The sequence below is a fragment of the Pelobates fuscus genome, chromosome 6, assembly GCF_036172605.1.
Source record: "Pelobates fuscus isolate aPelFus1 chromosome 6, aPelFus1.pri, whole genome shotgun sequence".
Classification (NCBI taxonomy): Eukaryota; Metazoa; Chordata; class Amphibia; order Anura; family Pelobatidae; genus Pelobates; species Pelobates fuscus.
In genome coordinates, this window is record NC_086322.1 from 59846465 (window position 1) to 59872867 (window position 26403).

A 26403-nucleotide genomic window follows, 5' to 3' on the forward strand; every position below is an offset into this window, starting at 1 on the left:
GGGCTTCATTCACTAAACATTATCAAGGTTATACACCAAAGCACTGGTATCAATGCTCAGACACCGAGAGCTGGAAGTCAAACAAGAATATACAAGGTCTGCACCCAGAGAAGGTGCAGGCCAGAAAAGCTGTGCACTGCACCAACAGGGATCTCATATGGTTTTGTAGGGAAGGTGGTCCATGGGGAGTGACACCAGGAATCACCTCAATAGGTAACACCAGCCATTTTGACGCTGCTGACTCAAGTATGAATTCAAAGTGAATTTCACAATTTAGGCCAACGTACCTGAACCTGAGGTATAACGGACTTGAAACTCACTTTAGTGATTAACCTTTCAAATTATAGTGAAATGAAATCAGAATACCACCTTTAGTATATAAAAAAAAAAAAAGTGGAAAAAGAATATTTAAATGAGCTATAGTCTGGTTTCATTTGGGTTTAGCAATCTGGATTTAATTTCAGTGCAAATCAAACTTTTGTATCAGAAACACAGTACAATACATTCTTAATGCAACAGAGCCATCTACTGGATGATTAAGAAAATATGCTTTAAGAAGATTAAATTAAGTTTAGACACATTTGATGCCTGTGACGGACCGCCTGGTCACCTAGGAAGCGTACATGTCTACCCAACTGCCACCCCTCTCCTAAAAGACTATATTCACTACTAACTGCCCCTCCAGCCCGTACCTCCCAGTCCAGTAGTCTCTGTGCACCGACCAGGGATTCGCTGAGGCATGGCGTTCCTGACTGTGAGCAGCCCTAAAACTCTATGGAACTCTGGAAACACTGGCAACTCTGTGATTAGCTAAAACTTCAACGATGGTGCTCTCTGTCCCAGGACCAGCAATTAGGCCACTTTTTGGAGGGATGCTAGAGGGAGTGGCAAAGCACTAAATGACATCAAGTACACGGGGGAGCTCCATGTACACACAGAAAGCACTGTCCTTTTGAGGTGACCACGAAACCATACTCGGCATCACTGAACTCTGCGCCGGATCGCAGGCTAGCCCTGACCCATAAAAAATGTGACTTTCACCTAACTTGGTCTAGCCCCATCTGATCTGAGCCCTTTTTGGACTAAGTGGGTCCTCTCACCAAAGCTTCCTGGAGACACTGGTTGTGTGGGGGTGTGGGTATGGGAACAAAATGTATATAGTATTTTTTACCCTGGTGCCAATGTGTCTGGCCACTAAATAAATTACCAGCTCAGGCACAGACACCAAGGCGCCGGGGATGTTTTAGTTATATTGTTTTTCCTGGGGACCTCCTATTGAGACACCAGGTATAAAAGGTGACATGGCCACTAGACGTGCTTCCTGCGTCAGTGCTACACAATGTGCAGTACTAAAGTTCAGAGTCTCCATGCTTTGCATGGAGGCGCTGAGCTTTCCCCATAAAGATGCATTGGTTCTAATATCAAGATACCATATAGCAGCTCATCAACATTCTGTTGGTCTGAAAATCCGACTCTCTGGCCAAAGAATGGTGATGCAAGTAGCAAGCAAACTGATACAGGATTTCTGCCCTTAATTCCTCAAACATTTTCACTTCTGCATTTACTCCAGTTTGGTACAAGATAACAAAAAGTTAACGTGTACAGAATATTACATAAAATATATATATACATATTTTCTGTTCTCTAACAGCTTCCCTACACACTTCCTGAAAAAAAACCCTGAAATCTTGTAACTTCCCTTATTTTGCAGTGTACTAGAATAAACTGTTGAGTGTAGTGCTGATGTGGTTATGATGAAAAGAGCATTCCCCCATTGTAAGAAGTCATACTGTTTTAGAAAAAGTCTGACTCTTTAACTAGAATCTGCCAGGTGCTGCTCCCCTACCTCCAATGAAGCCTCCTCAGATTTTTACTCTCAGCCAATAAGGAAAGCCCTGTATTGCCATTAGCTCCCCAGCTGCTGAAGAAAAAAAGGCAGGTAGAGAACTGGGGCACCCCGGGTTTGAAGTCAAACTCTTCTAAAATGGTTTGACTACTGGCAAAGGGGGATAGGAGCAGCATAACCATTATAGAGCTTGTTACTTTAAAAGGGACTATCCAGGCAACAAAAAGGGAAAATAAAATGTTTTTAACTGCAGGCTCTACCTGTTACCTACTGCTGAAAAATGAACATCTCGAGACATGTTGTAAGCCACGAAACTATAACCCCTTGCAGAGATTTAAGTTTATGGCAGTGGCTAACCTTTCACTTGTGTCCATTGTTCACATTAATTTTGTTTACATTTATTTTTAATGTTATGTCACAAAGTATATACATGCTTTGAAGGGCGACACATCCGTTCTGGAATACATACATTTAATGGAGGCAATCCCTTCACAAATAAAAAATACACAGGTGATACTGAACAATATAGCACAGGGCAAAAAGAAAAAAAAAAAAAAAAAAAAATCATGATGCTTTGGGAATCTAAGAATTAATAAGGCATCATTTTACTGTAATTAGCATGTCATAATACTTTTTCTGTTATAAATATGAACACGTGGAAGTGACATTATTTACATCATGTGTAGTGTTAAAACAGGTTTCAGTATTCTGCAGAACAAATGCATTAGTAGAACAAAACTAAATATTGAATCCATTGACAATGAACTGTTAAATGTTAGTTAAGTGAAAACATCAGAAAAAAAAAAAAAGAAAAAAAAAAAATAACCTTTCTGCTGGTTTTGGAGAATTTAGCAGAAATATTTATGTTCTTACCAAAAAAAAAAAAAAGAAACATGTTAACGGCCATAATAAATGACACAACTTTGGAAATTTCACATAACTGCATGTTAAAAAACAAACAAAACTAAAACGTGATTTTTCCGACAATACAACTATTCACAGAGAAAAGAAAAAAATTGAGCCATTTGTTATACTCTTTTTGTTAATTGTTCTTTTAAATTGTAAGTTTGAAATAAAACCAGAATTATTTTAGAATGAGGAGCAAGTGCAGATTTAGAAGACAGTCAACTAAACACATATTAAAACTAAACAAATCTCGTTACTAGTTTAGCTCCCGTTATCAGTTTGTGCATACATTTGAGGCCCCAATACTAGTTTTGTCTTCAATGCATGTTGACACAACACATATTGTACCATATTTTTGCCTCATTGTGTTGTTCTATGTAACTTTGACAAGATTTTAATGAATATTATATAGAATATATAACCATGATATATATATATATAAACAAATATACATATTTATTGCACTCACATTAAAGAATATATAGGGTGTCAGGTGCAAACAAATGATGGTGCCAGTGTTTATTTTAACAAGAGCCTGCACTTGCGAGTTAGTTTTTAGTGGTCAGGGAACAGAATGTGACCGTGTCTTTCAAACCCCTCTTCTGGTTCCATTAAGCCAGATTGAGAAAAACATTCACTGACATCTCAGTGACAAGGACTGCAGCAAACATGCCATCAAAATCCTCTGTAAATTTTATTTAATTATTTTTTTTAAATTGTGTTGTGACTTGTATATGCTGCAGATCTGCCTAAACCTTGTGATCAAAATATTTTTTAAAAAATTTGTACTTCTATATATTCTATAATGTTTTATTCCACTCCAATAATTTTTTTTTAAAGTGTATTTAACCTATGAAATAAATTCAATTGTACGGCAATATTAGCTTTTAACAATGTAGCTCCATAATAACAAAAGTGAATGCACCCAGTTTATTAATTATCTAGACCCACTTTATAATAAGTCACTGATCGCCTCCTCAAGGAAGAATTGCACTCACGTTCTGCTCCCTGACTAGATCCACTCTTTAATGGGGTGCAGGAGGTAAGTTCTAACAAGCATTAAAACATTCTCTGTTTAAGGTGCTTGTCACTGTCTCCCAATGTTTTCCAGCACAGTAAAGAGAGATTGACAAATGAAGCTCTGGAACGGGCTGGGGAGAAATTAATGCTTTTTACAAGGGAAAACATAATTTAATACAAATAACAGTCAATGTAACTGAAAAGTACAAACGGTCAGTGATTGTAATTAACGCTCACAACGCACATATTTCAAGGCAGATTCGCTGTTCTTTTTGTTGCAGTGTATAGTTTTAGTGCATACGTTTCTATTTCTACGGTATAATATTACTAGTATTTTATTACACACACTTTAAGCTTTTTGTCTGCACCGGTACATTCTTGTTAAGTGGAGAAATTCTTCTATTTAAGGTTTCGCTTTCAAAAATTCACTGCAAATGTATCCATTTTCCAAGCAACAAGAGACTCTCATGCAACAAAATGTCCTCTTTAAACATGATGTATAAATCGGTGAAACTGTATACATTTTTTTCCTTAAAGAAAATATACAACAGTACAGTCAACGAAGTGCAACATGGAGTAAACTGTTAAAGCTACGAATTATAAATGTCACTTTGGTTTAAGCAGTGACCCTATAGCTGTATCAGTTCCACAGTTCTATACAGCGGAAAGGAACGGGGAAAAGAAAAAATTAAACGCAAACTTAATGGCTGTATGCACGTTACGCCGCCAGTCGTGTTCAATTTTCACATGTCTTGATGCAGGAGTGAGCTTGGCCATGCAATTTAGGCAACTGATGGCTTTCAGCTCAAACACTGGCCACTTACTGCCAAGTCGACCTTCCAGAATGGTACTAAATTCGATCATGCTGCCTTGTCTCAGGTTCAGTAACACCGTTTTGAACTCATTACTTGCTTTTAGAACTATATCTTTTGTAATGTCATCTTCTTCACTCTTGTTACCATTTTTGCCGTTAAGAGGCATACCCACACTTATCTCAAATTTGTACCGATCAAATTTTTTCATGTGGCAGCTGTGTTTAGAGAGAAATTTGAGGCGACAGAGTTCCTCTTCTTCTATTGTAACATCTTGTGGTTCACAGGCTGGATATACTTCGCCATATAGGCATCGCATCCAATCACCAATGAAGAGAGGGAGCATGTTTACAGCAGACTCCGCGCTATTGTCAATTTCAGTAACACGAACATACTTGAACCTGCCCGTCCAGGTTACCCGATGACCTTCCAAATGGCTGCACAAAATCTGGGTTCGTGCCATGTTGGTCTCCTTCCAAGCCCTGGGTCCACATACAAATCCATACTGCTGCCATGTTAAGGTGGAGTTGTAAACTTTCATTCCTTCAGAGCGATAAACATAAATCCAACAAAACATTACAATGGCAGTGATCCATACCAATATTAGCTTTACGATAGAGCTCCTAGTGAGCGATTTAACCATTCCAAGCAAGGAATAGTTGGCTTTCGACCACCAGCGAATAAGCAGAGGGATGGTGCACAAAACCACAGTAACCATGATCTTGGTAATTTCTAACGCTATAAACCACCTTATGAAATGGACAACACACATCACAGCAATGCCCACAAAGAGTATAGGGAGAGCAAAAAGGAAAAGGAAATATCCTATAGATGCACGTATAAGGCCTATGGCTGTAGATTGCCGAAGGATTACAACAGACAGTTCACACCACATGAAACACACTAAATATGGCACCAGGTAACAATAGACACCTTTGAAATTCCGTAACCGTGCCATCCTAAAGAAGAGATAGAATAAGTATATGAATAGGATACATGGGAGGCTTAGGCGAAATATAATAAAGTGACCTATGGGCACAGTGAAAAAAGTTTTTCCAAGTAGCTGAATATAGGACAAAGATTCAGGCATGATATCCACAAGAGAGAGCAATCCAGCAGCCACTTCAGTCATCAGTGCTCTCCGGGTATATGGTTCTGCGCATGTACTTAAGCTTAGGTAGCTGGTGATCGTAAAGAAAACAGAAATGGTGGCTAGCTCTGAGCAAGGAATCCAGTGCCTGTCTGAAATGGGAAAGGAAAATATCACAAAGAAAACAGACACGAGGAAGTAAAAATATGGCTCCAAGTGATTCCAACCAAAGTTGACTTCAGCCTGTTCAACATCCAAATTTGGCTCAAAGCGAAGTAAAAGGTCAGTGAATGTGCGAAAGTGTTCCCAGGCCTTACTGTCTTGGAATACCTTGAGTGTGCAAATCACCATGGAGATAAAAGACAAGTAGAAAATGACTAGAGGAATAAAAAAGGCAAAAAAATCTATGGTAAGGTTACTGATAATAAAGAAAAAGATAAGGGCATTGATGTGATGTGTTGGCACAATCGTTGACAGCCAATGCATTCCGGCCTTAGATGCAACATCAATAAGGTACTCTTTAAGTTCGGTGATGACGTGGAGTGGATATTTCATGATCTAGGAAGAAGACAAAGACAATGAAAGGCATGTTAACATTTTATAGAGAAAAAATGTTAACTTACTAATTAGCATAATTAGAATTGAGCTTATTTATGAATGGATATATATATATATATACACACAAGGAAACCTACAATTCATTTAAGTCAGGCTGGCCAAAATGTCCACCACCAGAGATGTCCAAAAGGTAGATTTCAGAATGACAACCTCTGGAAAAGCATCATGTAGTAGTACATGTATGGAAATATTACCCCATATATCAATTTCAAGCAAGAAAGTAGAATTAAGTTTCCAAATTCAGTACATATACCTTCTTTTGAAGGGGTAATTCTTCCGGACTTTTTCCAGCAAACTCATCATCATCATCGTCGTGTAGAAATAAGTGGGTCGGGACGATGCCTCTTGCATACTTTTTTGTGATTTCAACGAAATCATCCAGCTCAATGTGGCTTTTAGCTGAAACATTGAAAGATTAAAACAAGAGACAAAAGTGAAGGTTGTTCTTGAAAATTATTGTTACTATAACCCTGTGTCAAGTCACTCAGCACAACATAATTACAGTGAAATAATTACAAGCAGTAATGGGGGGTGAGGGCACACAAACTAATTTTATCATCAAGTGGAATACAGATTTGGCCTGAAATATAGATATACAGGCAGACCATAGTGTGGTATATTACAGTTTATAATTGAAAGATTGACTTTTTAAGATCCCATCAAATTAGAAGTTACAAAACCAGTACAGTACACACAGAATTCTAAGGAACCTCCTGTTACCCCTGCACTCCCCCCCACCCCCCCAAAAAAAAAAACAATAGTGGGATTTCTAAATGTTTCTTCTTTATGTCAGACTTAGATTACATAGGGTGTTTAGTGTTTAAAGAATCAAAAACTTGAGAGGGGTTATAGTTGTTGTATAAGGGGTGTTCAGAATTATTGGGTTTAGTGTTAGAGTAGTTTACATTCATTACTGGGGTATTTCACTTTTAAAAGGAGTTAAATCTAGGATTTATATAAAGGTTTTTGTTTCCTAGGTTTAGGCTTCGACTGCTTAAAAGTGTGACGAAGTAAAGAGTTTGTTTAGGTTTCAGGAGGGGGTAAATTTAGGGTTCTGGAAAGAGGGGTGTTTAAGGAACAAGCATATGGAGCTTGTGGGGTTATTTGCTAAATTATTGATAAGATGAATAATAGAGATGCAAGAGCGGTTATACAGGGTGCATCACTCAGTGATGTCCCTACTCCTCCTGCAATGCATTTCCCGTGTGAGTGGGCATTAGTGGGCGGATTGGAAGTGACCCTTCCACTTCCTGTTCAGCCTCAGACGCAGACACTGGAGGGGATGGGAAGAGTCTTACATCCTCTATAACTGTGCTTGCAGCACTGCTATAAAAGCCTAGGAAGCAGACTAGACTACACTGGATACTGGCCACGGGTCCTGGTACATATGTCCCCTCACTAGCCCACTTTAGCTCCAAAAAGGCACATTATAAATGCTGTAAATAGGCGCCTCTAAGCAGGTACCAGCTCCTCCTAATGGGAAACCCGGCCCTGACTCTTGGATGTAGTAACTCCCTTCAGACATCACATCAAGATTATATTATCAGTTTTTTTTTTTTTAAATAAATAATTAGAGTAAAATATATCCCAAACTATCCAGCACATTTACTGTGATAAACAATAGGGTGACTCTAGACTCTACTCACGTTCACAACTGACTAAACGCTCCAACATCCGGCGCTGCTTCTGTGTAGCCTTTGGAACTGGGCCTGACTGATTTACAGCATCTAAAACAGAAAATCAGAGACCTGAATAAGGGTTCAGTCGGATCACCCAAATTTACTTCTAGATAAATAATAAAATAATATAGAAAGTGTACATTGAAAGGAAACTCATAGAACCATTACAACTTTGCATAATTGCACAGAACGCCCCGAGCCTCGTCTGGCAAATTGCTGCAGTTCTAAGCAATTCTCCAATTTAGCAAATAGTAAAAAGTATTCTTTTTATTGTGGTCATGCACAAACACTGATTTGCAATGAAATTAATAAACATGTTAGGTCCTACTAGTATAAAGACTAATTTGCACTGTACTGCACCAGTCAAACACAATAATAACCTCCAAGTTAACTTTAACCAGGTTTGTGGACAGTCACAAGGTCAAATTACAACGTTCTTATTTGGTAGCATTGTATTGCTGGATTCATTTCTAGTTTTAGAGATATCAGGATTCGGGTTTAAACTACCGTACCTCTACCGTGGCATACTGTTTGTAAAGTAGACCACACCAGTTATTTCACATAAAGGTATCAAGTCTTTTCATTAGGCCATCTGAGCAACATAAACCGAGGCAATGCCAGATTAATGGACAATGTCTATGTCACTACATTGAGGTGCCAAACTTTAAAGCTACAGTGTGATCAGAGCATATATTATAGAAGAGAAAAAACAAAACGGCATATTAAAAACACAAATGTCAAACATTATATACATCAATAAAACCAATACCGGTCTGCCATTTTCTCCAGGCGTGAGCAAGTCATTCACAAAAAACACCCAATCTCACCATGATTGGGGAGAGAACACAGTGTGCTCGGAGCCGTTAAACAGTTGGAAAAAAATAATATTTATTGGTTGTTGCCAAGGTTAGTTCACTTATGTCCGGTCTGTCACTAAAACGTCTTTTTAAACACAAACTATAAATCAAATGGGCTCTCATTAAAGTGACACCGCCCACATACAAAAAACATAAATTAAGTAATTTAGTAGCTATATTCCAAATGAAAACATGCATGCATTTAAAAATAAATTGGGGCGGTATTATAAAATTATATTATAATTAATACAAAAGCTGCAGATTTCTAGTATGATGCCCCTGCAAGTGTTCCTTATTCCCAAGCCCAGACTTTCTGTGGCTGTCTAATCACAGATCTCTCAATTCAGCTCAATGAGAAGACTTTGCAAGGCAGGTGCTCTGGGCAATTGCTGCCTCTTGAATTTAGAAACACTGAGCAAAACAACTAGAAAGTAACAGGACCGATTGTCTGACAGCCTGGGGGAGTGTAACAAGGTTAATTTTCTATTGCAATCTGCATCCCCCCTCTTTTTATTTTACAAAAAGCAAACACCCATCACACATAAGGGACTATAGCAAGCTAAAGTGCTTTTGGTGTCTAGAGTCGAGAGGGTCTAACGTGTTTCTAGAGTGTCCCTTTAAGTCAGGGCTCGACAAATCCCAGGGGCCAGGTCGCCATTGTGACTAGAAATTTTGCCCTAGCGCCTGGGATTTAAAGCCCTTTAGCTAAAGGCAGGATGGGTGAACAATGAAGCCGCCCTGGGGATCATGGAGCGTGCAGGCGGACGCCCTGGGGAACATCGCTGTGATCGGCTGGGGCAGCATGCGAGGGAGCAGTGATCTTCAAGCAGCTCCCCTCTGCTCCCTTGCGCTGTTTAAAGATGCCTTGAGCCGGAATATGATGTAATTTTCGGCTCCCGGCATCACTACAGGGAGCAGAGAGGAGCCGCTTGAAGATCACTGCTCCCTCACACGCAGGATGAGCTAGCAGCCCCACTGGACCCCAGGGAAAATCCACTCAGCTCTCCCAAAGTTAGGGATGGGTGGATCAAATAAAAATGGAAAATGTGCGTGTGTCTGTCAGCGTGTGTGTCAGTGTCAGAAAGTGTGTCTTGTGTCTTTTTAGGTACCTGCACCCCTCCGATCACAAGAGAGGTGTTTACGCACCTGCTTTCCCACGCCATGCCAGTTTTCCGCGGCTTTTCCTGCCTTCATGGGTGAGATAATGAATCTTTAAGATCTCCGTTAAACCAATGCTTTCCTACAGGAAAGCATTGGGAGGATATTGAGCATGTTTTCTATATGTGACATTCAGCACCTCCATTCAGAGCGTGGAGACGCTGAACAAAAGTGCTGCACACTGTGCAGCACTGAGACAGGACTCTAGTGACGTCTGAGTGACTGTCACTAGAGGTGTTACTCTGAAAAGGCAGTGTTTACATTGAAAAGGCTACAGGGACAGGCTACAGGCACCAGAACAACTACATTAAGCTGTAGTGGTTCCAATGATTATAGTGTCCCTTTAAGAATTGTATATTTCTTGTAAAATAAAATTTGCTAGTTTAAAAAAAAAAATGGCTTATGACTGTTTTATCTGGCTCCTAGATTCAAAACAAATTTGTCAAGCCCTACTTTAAATTATTATTGATTTGCCAATATGTACTAACCTTCTGCATTGACCTGCCCAACGTTTTCCAATATCTCGGAGACGGGTACCTGCTTCTTCCTTTTTGGGTTCAGTTTCCAGTACATGACCAATGCTGCCTTTCTCACAGCCCTTTCCAGGTCCGTCTCGGAGGAGAGTTTTCTAATTTCATCTTCATTTTCAGTGGTTATACCTTAAAGAAAAAAAAATCTAGTTGTCATTTTAATGTGGAGTCAAAGTTGGGAGCGTAAGGTCTAAATGTGCAGCAACCACAGGAAAATGCCAAGAGGAGTACACTTACTGGTGGAGAAATATATTGTGGTCTGCTAAGCTATTCCTATTCAAACGTATAATGCACAAATTTGACACACAGAAAAAACAAAAATAAAACAAAAAAAAAATAAAACCCACATACACAAATACTTTACTAAACATTTCTTAGAACTGTGATTTCCACAAAATTCCAAAGTTATAAACTTAAAGGGACACTATTTAGGCACCCAGACCACTTCAGCCATTTGAAGTGGTCTGGGTGCCGTGCACCGGTCAGTTTAACCCTGCAAATGTAATTAAACCTTTGTGTGCAAACGAGAGGGGGCACTATAGGGAGCTATAGAGCTAGAAATACAATGTTGTATTCCTAGCCTATAGTTTCCCTTTAAGATTATCACCAGAAATGGGAGATAGCTAGACTGTGCCCACCGAGTGTGCTCACCCTCCACAAAATATTTCAAACACTTTATAGAAGAACAACCAAATAATTATAATTACTATTTTTTTTCTTCTTTTTTTTTTTTTTAATATGGCAACTGCAAGACAAGTGTAATAGTGTCAACACTTTGCCTGGGAGTCCACGCCAGTGTCGTACTCTCGCACATGCACGAGAGTACAACACTGATATCTATAGTGGATTCCGCAAGACCACGGGAGCTGCCATAGACAATACCTTTTTCCTTTACAGTCGTCACTACTGATGGCTGGGGAAAAAAATGACAAAACTTTATGATGGTACATGGTTTAGTCAGGCATAGGTAAAATGCAAAATACAAACGTAGTCCCTGCTTTGTCTTATATCTCTTGACAGTTGGAATTTAAGTGAAATTCCAACATAGTCCATGTGAGTATTTCATAAAGATTTATCTTAATTTTTTTACATATCTATATAGTGCATTAAATTATTATTATTCACAACCTTTGCAAACAACGGAGAGCCTGACCGCAGCATAAGGGAGATTTCTTCCTAACATAAAGATCTGCCAATCAAGAGCCACTCATTCTGGACCACGTGGTCTAATCGTCTCCGTAATCCTCTGCTGGACAGGACTTTAGGATGTAAGTAGTTTATCCCTCATCGCACTCATCCCATAGGAAAAGTGGAACCTTTCAATAAAATTAATGTAGCCATACCACCACCGATTTTTTTTTTTTTTTTTTTACACACAGCCCGGATCACACTTTTGTGATGGTGTATATGGCGGATTGCGGGGTGGAACTCTTGAGTTATTTTCAGTGGTAGAAAACATAATTAAAACATCTGAAATTTACCAAAAACTCATCCAGCACCCTAGAGTATTACTATTATAATGCAAGAGGACTAAGTTAAGTTTGCGTGTGTCAAACGTAATGCGAAAATGCCAATGGTATGTGATATTATCCGTTATAGAATTACAGCGTAAACTAACCTACACGCTCTGCCAGGCATTTGCGCAGGAGTTTCACGGCTTCTCTTCGACCTTGTTTGGCAGCCTCGACAAGCCAGTCCACTGCAGCGCAGCTGTTAACCTCTTCATTTTCTTCCTCAGCAAGTTTCAAATAGTATTTTCCCAACTGTAATAAGAAATAATTTATACATTTAACGGTTTCCTTATTTTATTTGTTAAATCCCTCTGAATACGGATCAAACTTGACCAGCCCATTATTCTGCCTCTAGTGCAATCCACAAAACAAAATAAAAATGCTGTAGATGTTTTTTAATCTAAATTTGAAATTTCAAGATATTACAGACCAGTACAGGTTGAGCCAGTATATAATGTATATAAACAATATTGCGCAAAACAACATTGGAAACGTTATAACTCTTTATATGGTAGAGAGGAGATTTGGTGGGAAACATACACATATTACACAAGATATGGGTAGGAAAAAACAGGAAATAAAAATATAGAAATTCTCCATGGAGGTACTGATTCCAAATAGGTTTGTACAGTGTCGGGAAGAGGGAAGGAGTACATCTTAGGAGATATGAAAAGATAGTGGAAAATAAACTTTTTACAGATTTTACTTTTGCTACCTACTTTATTGCAAACAGGGATCCTGGGCGGGTGCACAGTGTGCGCCGCACCCTGGCGCCAGGAGGTGGAGGGAGCCTTGCGGAGCATGCCGATGGCCTGTCACAGGAAGCCCAGTTGGCCACCTAAGGGTGCCCCCGGAGCTGCGGTTACATAGCAAGGCAGAGTAGGCACTGGTTTGTTCCAAACTCAGCAGCAATATATACTGGTGGGTGATAAGGAGGCAGGCGGCGGCAAGGGAGAGCTGACAGTGCTTCTGATCTTCCTGCTGATGTCGGGAGCCGGAATGTGACGTTATTCCGGCCCTGCATCACTAAACAGTGTGAGGGAGCAAAGAGGAGCAGGAAGATCATGAAATCCACACATGAAAGTACTGGTGCGCAGTATTAAAAAACACTCTGTGTGGATATATTTAAAACTTCTTAAAGTGATATTGCACAATTCACAAACCTGGGTGTATTTCTCGGTGTATTAACAAGCAATAGTTAGTGATATAATGAAACATACAACCAACAGTGCGACCTATACATATACTTGCAAACTTGTACAGTCACAACTCTGGTATCTAAAAGGGGACAAAAAGGTAGAAGAAACTCCTAGTGCAATAGAGTCCGCTCATCAGCCCAGGGGAATGTAACAGTTCTATATAAAGTATGTAAACCGTACAAAATACCCAGACGTGGCCGGTCTCGTCAATGCAGATAGAAAGATATTCTGCGTTCCTAGCACGTGACGCGTTTCGCCAGTTCGCAACCCCTCCCCCCCCCCCCCCCCCCGCCACCAGAGTCCCAGCAGTGAGTTTGCAAATTCAGCAGAGTCACCTAAATTGGTGGCAGGTACTGTTTAGGAGAGTAACTCCTAAGAATATACAAACTCATACTCTTTAGAGCATGCACTACATATACTTTTTCAGGACAAAAACAAAAAAAACATCATATATACATACATACATACATAAAGATATACATAGACATTTCAAACAACAAAGCATCAATGCTACTTTGTAGGAAATATGTGATCGTCATAAAACATACTGCACATGTAGCAGCTGGAATAAAAGTCTACTTTGAATGTATTCATTTACAAGACCTTCCGCACACATGATGGAAAATATTTTTAGCACACAACAGTTATCGTGACGCTTCGCACATGTAGAAGCAGCAACTAATGACACATGAAACTGAGAAGGTCAAAACACTTCTAATTTAACAAGTAAATGAAGAGGTTCACTTAATGCAATTCTCACATGTAACGAAGGGCCGCCAACCAGGTTGCAAAAAATTTAAATCTGTAATACGATCCGTTCATTCTAGATTGGTTTTCCTTATGTTGAGTGAGACCATCTCAGTTAAACCAGAATAGAATAGAATTGCTGTGTCCAGAACTGTAGAATCTTTAAAAGATTCTTATTTCAAATTTCAAAATGATTTACCTCCAAAATAAAAACGTAACATTGCAGTTACTTTAATACTCTTGCGAATGCTATAATACAGGGTACGGAGTCACCAGTTGCTGGTGAAGCCTCCTCCCTGAAATCAGTTTTTGTACTTTGGGAGGTCTAAAATTCTTAGATGAAAAATCAAAACACTCTTATTTAAATACAGCTGGAGTTTAATTTCTATAAAGATACTCTTTTGCGTAATGTTGTTGGATTTAATGACTGCTATTAATTGTATATTATCAGCAAACCAATTTTTGCAAAGGTTTAGCTGTAAAGACGAAATATTTGTCCTATAAAGCAAAAAAAATAATATTAAAATTCAAGGGGCGGAGCCTGTGAGCGAACAGGAGCAGTCACCATATCCCTCAGCTCCAACAAACCGGGACGCAATATACCAAATAATGGGGCAAACCGAGCCAAAATCACCCGCGGGCGGACTAGAAAGCGACAGAGGGCATCACACTGCATCAGCCGATGCCTTTCTTTCAAGCCGCGACCAAAAAACCCGCAGCTCCAGGGCCTACCGCGTGGGAGGCCATCCACTTGATGCGGACTGTGCTTCCCAGGTGTGGAGCGACTTGGGCCTGACAGACCCGATCTCGGACTCACCCGCAGAAGAGGAGATGGGGCGCAAATCTCACAAATCGACGACATACACCCCCAAGACGCAGCGGGACATAAGCCAGATGCTGCAAACACCACAGACAGCCACGGCCAGAACCCGACAAACAGAGGATGGAGAATCTTACCACGAGCCACCCTAATGTGGCGAAAAGAAATGTGACACATCACCATACCCCTCCAAAATGCAGGACTGATTACCGATAGTCGACCCCCCCAGAACGCTGCTGGTTACCAAATACGGGAGGACATACAAGGCTGCGGACCCGACGGACGGCCCAGCCTTTCTGGCAACAGTGGGCCTCACTTCACAGGGACTGCCAATACAGGGACTATCCAACTCACACTCAGGAACTACCGAGGAGTCCCCCACCTCTGAGCCCGGGGAGGGAAGAAACCCTCAGCACCAACAAGCTACAATAATTGTGTTTTATTTAATATGCCAAGTTACTCAACATCTTATGCCACTTAACACGTACCTGATACTGTTGGAACAGGTTAACAAACTCACACTCAAAGTGGCGGCTATCCCACGCTCCGATCACAACCCCCCCCCCCCCCATTGCCCTGGGGTTAAAGGGCATAGTAAATGATGGAGCACCGCTCCCAACACCACCAGCCTAGCTTATAGAAGTAACATAGCCACACTAAGCAGCCATATCAGGCTAAGCCCTGTATGTACATGAACGCTCACGCTCCACATCACACTCCATCCCCACATAGACGACTTCACGACACCCAGCCCTTACACCACTGCCTAAACTAATCTACTTGACACACCGCGGCACTGAAACAGGGGGCATACACGCCTCAAAAGCAAACGCACAGTGCCGATGGGCAAGCGGTAATGTGACTTCTCAAGCACCAAACGCCACTCAAAGAGACAGGTGGCTTACAAGCCTAAATCCTGTACCAGTGACACACCACCGCCTAGGTGCTGAAACAATGCACCATTCTCCATAGTCTCCGCGCCCACCTCTGGTAAAGGCGGCCAACTCGCTATAACTAACCAGCCCGTTAAACCCAAAATGTGCATTGTTTGTTTTATCTCAAACCACAGAATGTTTGGACTATGGTTATATTTCATGCATATGCTTTTGTGGCATACCCATACATGTATGTACCTCTAACAATGCATTGAAAAATAAAGAATTAAAAAAAAAAAAAATTAAAATTAAAATTCAAGATGTAGGAGTCTTTAACAAATCAAGAAAAAATATATATATTTTTTTAAAATTTCTAATATTTTATTCATATGTACTGATGTGCTATTCATATATAGTATATCAAAAGAATGCCATGTATAATCTTTGAAACTAAACAGATGGCCACTAGAGGGGCTACCTGGCTCAGTGTTGCACAGTAAGCAGCCCTACTGTTCAGCGTCACAAGGGTGCAGGATCATTAATATACACCAAACGTTTACATGAAACGCCAAGTATATCAGACTTATCAGTGATTGTGGTGGAATCTCGGTAAAAATAAATTTAGTAGGCCGAGATTACCACGTGGCATGTGTACGTGCATATGCTGACGTATCGATCAGTTGGTTGCACGAGGCAAGATACGATCAGTAGTGTACGGAGCATGTGCAAGAATACAGGATGTAGTATTCCCCTCCTCCATTGTGCTGGACAAGCCATGCGGTCAAGCAGGAAGTTAATTCTTATTTGTATTGATTGGTCAAGAGAATGTGCGGGTGGAGCTTAATATGGGAGGAGTTATGTGCCTATATAAGGAGCCTGCACTATTGTCCGGGGCTCAGAACTTGCTGTATTTTGGTGACGCTAGTCCCTCTGAGTCCCGATCGGTGATCCAATAAAGAATCTCTTCCTTCCTGAAGAAACCTGTGTCCATCTCTCTGTGCTTGGCTTCCGTCAGTTTCTCCGGTATCATTTGGTGCATTGGCCGGGAAGCTCATCGTTCAACGGTAGCTGAGAGGCAGAGGCGTGAGACGGTCTATCTTTGCCCCCGTTCTCTACGGCTGCACCCCTGAACTTCTGCGTGGACCTCCCTTCGTCTCGGCGCCACTGGTCTGTTGTCCAGGAGATCATCGGCCTCTACGTGAGAAGTGCTGGGGTGTCCCCGTCGATGAGTGTGAACTCAGGTTCAGGAACGAGGAGGTAAGACAACTGCTGTTTTAGACGGCAGGACCCACTAGGGGTATACCGATTGTGCGGTAGGCCCAAAGGGGTTTGAATCTGTGTATCTGCCCCCTCTGTCGGAGGGAAGGAGCGAAGGCGCACCGCTCGATCGAACGCTCTTTAGTCAGACCGTTTGATTTGTTAGTCAGGCGGGGCTCTGGTGTAAATAGCCCTAGCCGGACACCGGTGTCTTGTCTAGACTAGCGTTCTAGGGTGTATATTTTGTTCGCTAGGTCGGAGGGACCGGGAGACTAAGCGGCGTCTGTGTAAATTCGGTTCGCTAGCTCTCATCCTATCTGGGCTAAGTGGGAAGGCGTGTAAATTTGGAACCCACTAGACTTTTGATAGTGCGACTAAGAGGCGTCTGTGTAAATTCGGTCCTCTAGCTCGCTATATATGGTGATTGGGCAGTGTGGCTAACCAAAACGTATGTAGATTGTTTTTAGGTAGTCCATTCAAGGTACTGGCCAATAGTTTAGTTGGGAATTGTAAATGTGATAAAGATTGTTTAGTAAAGTGTATATCTTGTTAGATAGCGCGAGCTCAGCCGTCTAGCGAGAGTGTTAATAGTGTGTTGCTGTATCATAGTGCACGGTACCATAACCCTGCATATTTACTGACACTGTATATAAGTACTAATCATTGTTGTCCATTGCATGTTTAACACCATAACCACTAATAATTGTATTGTGACCTTAACTTGTGCTTTGACCTATGCTAACCGTACTGTAACCGCTATTTGTAAAAGACGATGTTACTGGGGTGTGTTATAGACGGGTAATTCATATATAGAGAATTATAGCGTGGGTGACTGTATAGTTTCGCCAAAGGGCATAATATTGATTATATAGTGACTGGTGTAACAGCTGTGTGTGTACGGGAATTCCCTGAGTGTTTATTGTTATTGTGTACGTTTCACTTGGTAACCGTACCACGTGGTGCTGTTGCCAGAGGAAACGGGTGTGACTGTTGAATAGTACGCGTGTATAGTATTCGTTGTCGACGACGTTCCATTGTTAAGTATGGGTGCGTCGCAGTCAACGATCCCGGATCCCTTAGGTTGTATGGTGAAGAATTTTAAAAAGGGATTCAAAACTTGTGATTTTGGGGTTAAAATGTCTCCTGTACGTTTGGTCACTTTGTGTACTAGGGAGTGGCCTACTTTGGTTGCGGCATGGCCGCCACGTGGCAGTTTGGATCCAACTCTGGTACAGCGCTTACACGTGGCTGTATCGGGTAGGCCTGAACTTTACGGCCAGTTTCCTTATATTGATTGTTGGAGACAGGCCGTAAATGACTCGCCAAAATGGCTCCAGACATGCCACGAGGAGCAGTGTCGCCTCATGGTAGCTAGGACTTGTTCGTCCACTAGGACTGGTGTTAGGCCCATTTTGGACACGCCCCCTGAGTCCGAGATCCCTTTGCCGCCCCCTTACTTTCCGTTAAGAAGAAGTGACGCAAATGCAGGAAGTCCTGCAACCCTCCCCTCATTACCCCCATCCACTTCCGCTTCCTCCTCCAGTACAGGATCCACCCCCCCTCGTACTAAATCTCCCCTTCCGGAATCAGAACCAACCCCCATTAAAAATGAATATCCTGATTTGGCGCCACTTCAGACTTCCGGTCAAGCTTCATCTAGCTCGGCTCGAAGTGTTTTATTTACAACCTTTTCCCAAAACCAAGCTCCCACATCCCCATACCCTATTTCTCCCCGACTGGAACCTATGACAGACGCCCCTCCACGTAGCCCCATACAGACCCGACAGTTGACCGGTGCCCAACAATTAAAACACTATCAGATGCCTCTTCGTCTGAATCCTGGGTCAGCCTATATCGATGCCGCAGGCCAAATGGCACATGCTGACCCAGTCTTTGTATATGTCCCATTCACGACAACCGATCTCTTAAATTGGAAGACCCACAATTCCTCGTATACTGAGAAACCACAAGCTATGACTGATCTGTTCACCTCAATAGTACAGACACATAACCCGACATGGGCTGATTGCCAGCAGTTATTAATGACTTTATTCAACAATGAGGAAAGGACAAGGATTAACCAAGCGGCCATTAAAGCACTAGAGGATAAAGCCCGTACTTTAAACCAAGCCAATCCATCAGCATGGGCCGCAACACATTATCCCAACACCGATCCCGATTGGAATGTAAATGGTGCTGATATGGTTCAACTCAGAGCCTATAGAGACGCTATAATTGCTGGCATGAAAGCCGGAGGAAAGAAAGCTATTAACATGTCGAAGACAGTTGAGGTGATTCAGAAAAGTGATGAAGCGCCCAGTGTCTTTTATGACCGATTATTGGAGGCATACCGCTTGTATACCCCCTTTAATCCGGAAGACGCAGACAATTCCCGAATGGTGAACTCCGCCTTTGTCAGCCAAGCTTACGGAGATATTAAGCGCAAGCTACAAAAGTTAGAAGGGTTTGCAGGTATGTCAATCACCCAACTAATGGAGGTAGCGAATAAGGTTTATATGAATAGGGAAACAGAGAGTAAGAAAGAGGAAGAGCGCAAGATGCGTAAAAAGGCTGATATGCTAGCGGTAGCGATCGCAGGCGTAGATAGACGGGGCCCAGATAGAGGCGATAGTAGATGGAATGAGGAACCTCTAAGTAGAAATCAGTGCGCATACTGTAGGGAAGAAGGGCATTGGAGAAATGAGTGTCCTCGAAGAGAACAGTGTGAGAGAGACAGACCTAGGACAGGTTACGGAAACTTTAGAGGCAGAGCGAGAGGTAGAGGAGGCCCCGGAGGGAGTAATGGTAATAGAGGGAGTAATGGGAACTGAGGAAGTGTTAGGGAAGACAGGTATATTCCAGCAGCGCAAAGGTCCCGCGATAGAGAAGGTAGGGACTTTGTAGGATTGGCTGACACGGTCATGGAGGACTATTGATACCGACCGGGCTCCATCCCCCTTGGTCGAGCGGAGCCTATGGTCGATGTATCAATAGGGGGAAAAAGGAGTGCGTTCATGATCGACACTGGTGCTGAACATTCAGTGGTGACTAATCTAGTTGCTCCTCCATCTGGAAGGACTATTACTGTGATAGGAGCAACTGGAAGAAGTGCTGAAAAAACGGTTCTTAAAAGTCGACTCTGTACATTGGGAGGCCACGTAGTAAAACATCAATTCCTTTATATGCCTGAATGTCCAGTCCAATTGCTGGGACGTGATATGCTATCAAAATTACAAGCGCAGATTACGTTCCTACCAAATGGAACAACATCCTTAAAGTTTAATGGACCTTCAGGTATTATGACTTTATCCGTACCAAAGGAAGAAGAGTGGCGACTTTATACAGCGTTGACTAGCCAAAACCCTAGGAGTGATGAGACATTATTTAACATACCAGGAGTTTGGGCAGAGAACAACCCACCAGGACTGGCCCGCAATATTCCACCTATAAAAATTGAACTAAAACTTGGGGTTTATCCAGTGAGCCTAAGACAATATCACATCCCGCAGAAGGCTAAGAAGAACATCCAATCCTATCTGGATAAGTTCATACGGTATGGTATCCTAAAATTCTGTACTTCCCCCTGGAACACCCCATTGCTGCCTGTTCAAAAGCCCGGTACAGATGAGTATCGACCTGTGCAGGACTTGAGAGCAGTCAATGATGCGGTTGTTAGTATACATCCAGTTGTACCCAATCCATATAACCTGCTTGCTTTAATTCCGGGCGGGGCTACCTACTTTACAGTCTTAGACCTCAAAGATGCCTTCTTTTGCCTCCGAATTGCCGCAGAAAGTCAATGTATTTTCGCTTTCCAATGGGAGAACGCTGTAACGGGCTCAAAACGCCAAATGACTTGGACAAGACTGCCCCAAGGGTTTAAAAATTCACCTACCCTATTTGGTTCAGCCCTAAGTCAAGATCTACTGGATTTCGAGTCAATCCCAGGAGAGTGTGTATTGTTACAATATGTAGATGACTTGTTGATAGCAGCAGTTACAAAAGAAATCTGTCAGCAAGCAACGCACGATCTACTACACATTCTCTGGAAGGCAGGATACAAGGTGTCTAGAAAGAAGGCTCAGTTGTGTTTGCCAACTGTCAAATATCTGGGATTCCATATCTCTGAAGGTCAAAGAATTATGGGGCCAGAGAGAAAAGAAGCTGTCTGCCAAATACCAATACCCAAGAATAGAAGACAAGTGCGAGAATTCTTGGGGGCAGCAGGCTTCTGTAGGATATGGATTCCCAGCTACGCGATACTGGCAAAACCTCTGTATGCAGCTATCAAAAGGTACAGAGCACGACCCCTTCTTATGGACTCAAGAACAACAAACGGCATTTGAAGATGTGAAGAAGGCTTTGATGAGTGCCCCAGCATTAGGTCTACCTGATCACACACGACCATTCTACCTGTATGTACATGAGCAAAGAAGAATGGCTGTGGGAGTATTGACACAGTACTTGGGATCATGGCAAAGACCTGTCGCCTACATGTCTAAGCAATTGGATGCAGTGGCCAGCGGACTTCCACCTTGTCTAAGAGCCGTAGCTGCAGCCGCCCTGCTAGTAGCTGAAGCCGATAAACTCACTCTGGGTCAAGAACTTTATGTACGAGTCCCACATGCAGTACAGACGTTGTTGGATTACAAAGGAAATCATTGGTTTAGTAACAGCCGTATGACCAAGTATCAAGCAATGTTGTGTGAAAACCCCAGAGTGCATTTAGAGACTGTAAACACCTTAAATCCAGCTACCCTTTTGCCACAACCTACTGAAAGTCAACATGATTGTTTGGAAGTAATGGATGAAGTATTCTCAAGTAGACCAGATCTTCGTGATTTTCCCATCCAGAACCCCGATGTTCAATATTATACCGACGGCAGTAGTTATGTGAAAGAAGGGATCCGCTATGCAGGATATGCAGTGACAACAATAGACAAGGTGATAGAAGCTCGGCCACTGGCGAAAGGAACATCAGCACAAAAGGCAGAATTGATAGCACTGACACGAGCGTTACAATTGGCTGAAGGTTTAAGAGTGAACATCTACACGGACTCCAAATATGCGTTTTTAACCACTCATGCCCACGGAGCTTTGTATAAAGAAAGAGGACTACTGAATTCAGAAGGAAAAGAAATCAAATACGCAGCTGAAATCCTACAACTATTGGAAGCAGTGTGGGAGCCGAAAGAAGTCGGTATCATACATTGTCGAGCGCATCTGAGAGGAGATGGTGATGTAACCAAGGGAAATCGGATGGCAGATAGTGCAGCCAAGCGTGCTGCTGAATCAGGAAGACAGGAGTATGTGGGGCATATAGCTGCTCTTATACCAACTCCACTGTCCCAATGGACTCCAGTTTATACAGCTCAAGAAGAGGAGTGGTTAAAGACTGAACCAGGAAAGTATTTGGAGAACAAGTGGTATCAGCTAGAAGATGGAAGAATAGTCATACCAGCATCACTAGCGGTAGAAATTGTCCAAAATTATCATAACGGGACACATTCTGGGAGAGACAGTACTGAAGAATCTCTCAGAAAACATTTCTACATACCAAGATTGCCCAACTTGACTCAGGCCATTGTACGAAGATGTGTAACGTGTGCTAAAAATAATGCAAGACAAGGACCAGTAAAGCCACCAGGAGTCCAGTTTATGGGGGGACTCCCCATGTCCGATTTACAAATTGACTTTACAGTGATGCCTAAATCGGGTGGACATCGTTACCTGCTGGTAATTGTGTGCACCTATTCAGGCTGGGTAGAAGCATGTCCTACTCGTACAGAGAAAGCAGGAGAAGTTGTGAGATTCCTGCTACGAGAAATAATACCCCGATATGGACTACCCTGTTCTATAGGATCGGACAATGGTCCAGCTTTTGTTCATCAGTGCCTACAACAACTGACTCATATGCTTGGTATAAAGTGGAGGCTTCATACTGCATATAGACCCCAGAGCTCTGGTAAGGTAGAGAGAATGAATAGAACTATTAAGAACCAGTTGGCTAAAATGTGTCAGGAAACCCAACTTAAGTGGAACGTTCTCTTACCCATAGCTCTATTGCGAATCCGCAGTACCCCTACCAGAAGGATGGGCCTCTCTCCTTTTGAAATCATGTATGGGCGACCACCTCCCGTACTTGGTAACTTAAGGGGGGATTTGAGTCAGTTGGGAGAAGGAATTACCCGGCAGCAGGTTGTAGAGTTGGGTAAGACTATGGAGGAGGTACAGAAATGGGTACAAGATAGATTACCTGTGAATATTTATCCCCCTGTTCATAGTTATCATCCAGGAGATCAAGTGTGGATTAAAGAGTGGAATAATGTACCGTTAGGGCCCAAGTGGAGAGGTCCTTATGTTGTTCTTTTGTCTACCCCTACAGCGATAAAAGTAGCCGAAGTGACTCCGTGGATACATCACTCCAGGGTTAAACCAGCAGCAGTCGATTCTTGGCAAGTTACAGCAGATCCAGAGAATCCCTGCAAGATCCGGTTAAAACGCACTACTCAGTCGGAGTAACGAGGAACTATTGTGGATTACAAATTTTATTATTTTTGGGATTTGGTGCGTGAGTGAGAAGGCCATAATAAAGCCTGTCCGCCCACCGACGTATAGTATATAAGCCAGGGAAAGTCTCGAAGGGACTCCTGTGAAGACGAGCAGAACTCCATTCCCTGCAGCCCTTACATCCTGGAAGCTGAGGTGCCTTCGCACGGACGAAGACTGAGGATGACGGCAAAAGATGTGTTGATGATAGTGTTTATTTATGTGTGTTTTTATATTCAGGAAGGTAGAGGTACCGACACTCCTAGCTGTGAGGTATGCATTAAGACTACGAGAACAGGTAACCATATTTCCCAAACCCTAATTTGGCATTCACAATACGAGTGTAAAGGAGATGTATCGAGATGTAGATACCTAAATATAGATTATAGTGTGTGCCATTTAGGAGTAGGAGAACCTAAGTGCTTCAGTCCGGAGTATCAACCTCGTACAATTTGGTTGACTCTCAGGAATGGAGATCCTCAGGGAACCCTAATTAATAAGACGGTGTTAGAATCCGTACATTCTTCGGGTGTTCTGCTATTTGATGCGTGTAAGGCGATATCAAGTGGTAGAAAGCCGTGGAATGTATGTGGGGATCTTAGATGGGAGAGGACGTATGGGTCTAATGATAAATATATTTGTCCCAGTAGTAAAAATAAATATGTGAGTCCTAGATGCCCAAATAAAGACTATAACTTTTGCCCATATTGGTCTTGTGTGGGGTGGGCGACTTGGGGACAGACAGTAGACAAAGACATGATAGTGACTAAGTTGCCTACCAGCCCATATTGTAGGTCTATGGAATGTAATCCCATCCATATACTTATAAATAACCCCGATAAGTTCTTAGACAAATATGGCAATTTATTTGGGTTTCAAATATACGGGACGGGTTTAGATCCTGGGACAGTATTGTTTATAGGGATAGAGACTGATACGGTATCCTCCCAAACTCATCAAGTATACCATTCCTTTTATGAAGAGATGAGTATAGATAATAAGATCCCCCATAATGCTAAAAACCTGTTTATTGATTTAGCCGAAAGTATTGCCGGTAGTCTTAATGTTACCAACTGCTATGTGTGTGGAGGTACTAACATGGGAGACCAATGGCCTTGGGAAGCAAAGGAGGTAATGTCCGGTTCTGAGGCAGTTGACCAACTAATATCTACACAAGCCGATTATCATATGAGTGTTAGAGGTAAATCTGAGTGGAGATTAAAGACCTCCATCATAGGTTATGTTTGCATAGCAAGGAAAGGAATAATGTATAACACTTCTGTAGGAGAATTAACTTGTCTAGGGCAAAAAGCTTATGATGATGATGATACAAAGAATACAACTTGGTGGTCGGCTTCAAATGTCTCAGAACCATCTAACCCGTTTGCTAGATACGCCAATTTAAAGGATGTGTGGTTTGACCTATCCATCACATCTACCTGGAGAGCCCCAGCAAATTTGTACTGGATCTGTGGTAAGAAAGCCTATTCGGAGTTGCCACAGGACTGGGAAGGGGCATGTGTGTTGGGTATGCTCAAACCATCCTTCTTCTTGTTACCGATTGAAACAGGTGAGACTTTAGGTGTTAAAGTGTATGATGTGAATCATAGGAAGAAAAGGGGACCCATAGAGATAGGCGCCTGGGAAGATAATGAATGGCCTCCCCAGCGTATTATAGATTATTATGGGCCAGCCACGTGGGCTGAGGATGGTACCTTTGGTTATAGAACCCCTATTTATATGCTCAACCGTATTATAAGATTACAGGCGGTGGTTGAGATTATTACTAACGAGACATCACAAGCGCTCAATCTTCTAGCGAAGCATAACACCAGGATGAGGACAGCAGTCTACCAAAATAGATTAGCCTTGGATTACCTTTTGGCAGTAGAGGGAGGTGTATGTGGGAAGTTTAACCTGAGCAATTGCTGTCTTCAAATAGATGACGAAGGGCAAGCAATAGCTGAGCTTACTAGCCATATGGTTAAACTAGCGCATGTGCCTACTCAGGTATGGAAAGGGTATAATCCAAGTAGTTGGTTTGGTAGCTGGTATGAGTGGTTTGGAGGGCTTAACGCAGTGGTAGGTGGAGTCCTACTGATTTTAATGTTGTGTCTACTCCTGCCGTGTCTTATACCCTTAGTAGTTAGGTCTGTGCAAAGTCTAATAGAAAATATAGCAGAGAGGAAGGCTGCTGCACAGATAATGGCGATTTATAAGTATAAGGCTCTAGATCAGGGAGAACCAATGCAGGAAGATGAGTGTTAAAAGATTCACATCATAAGATAAGTCTGGTCTGGTTCAAGGTAACTTGCGGTGTATGCAAACCAAGGTTAAGTGATGCCTCGAGTAATTGTGAAATATCAAGAGGCATCAAAGGGGGGAATGTGGTGGAATCTCGGTAAAAATAAATTTAGTAGGCCGAGATTACCACGTGGCATGTGTACGTGCATATGCTGACGTATCGATCAGTTGGTTGCACGAGGCAAGATACGATCAGTAGTGTACGGAGCATGTGCAAGAATACAGGATGTAGTATTCCCCTCCTCCATTGTGCTGGACAAGCCATGCGGTCAAGCAGGAAGTTAATTCTTATTTGTATTGATTGGTCAAGAGAATGTGCGGGTGGAGCTTAATATGGGAGGAGTTATGTGCCTATATAAGGAGCCTGCACTATTGTCCGGGGCTCAGAACTTGCTGTATTTTGGTGACGCTAGTCCCTCTGAGTCCCGATCGGTGATCCAATAAAGAATCTCTTCCTTCCTGAAGAAACCTGTGTCCATCTCTCTGTGCTTGGCTTCCGTCAGTTTCTCCGGTATCATGATGTTTTTAAATAATGCTTGTATTCATTGCATAACATAGTGTTCTTTCGCAATAGGTTTCATTAATTGTTTTTAAACACATCCCCGAAACAGTTCTTCACTTTTTT

The 26403-nt window shown here is 42.1% G+C and overlaps 1 protein-coding gene across 1 annotated transcript in view; it reads right to left on the bottom strand.

Annotated features, from left to right (window-relative positions):
- Window positions 1-4301: 4301 nt before the first annotated feature.
- Window positions 4302-26403, bottom strand: part of WFS1 (wolframin ER transmembrane glycoprotein) — a 36112-nt gene continuing 14010 nt past the window's right edge. Inside the window, exons 4-8 of the mRNA XM_063457750.1 lie at window positions 12135-12279; window positions 10475-10645; window positions 7939-8019; window positions 6546-6691; window positions 4302-6232 (exon numbers count right to left, since the gene is read on the bottom strand). Of these exons, the coding sequence (XP_063313820.1) occupies window positions 4427-6232; window positions 6546-6691; window positions 7939-8019; window positions 10475-10645; window positions 12135-12279 (2349 nt within the window). The 3' untranslated portion in view covers window positions 4302-4426. The remainder of the gene's footprint in view (window positions 6233-6545; window positions 6692-7938; window positions 8020-10474; window positions 10646-12134; window positions 12280-26403) is intronic.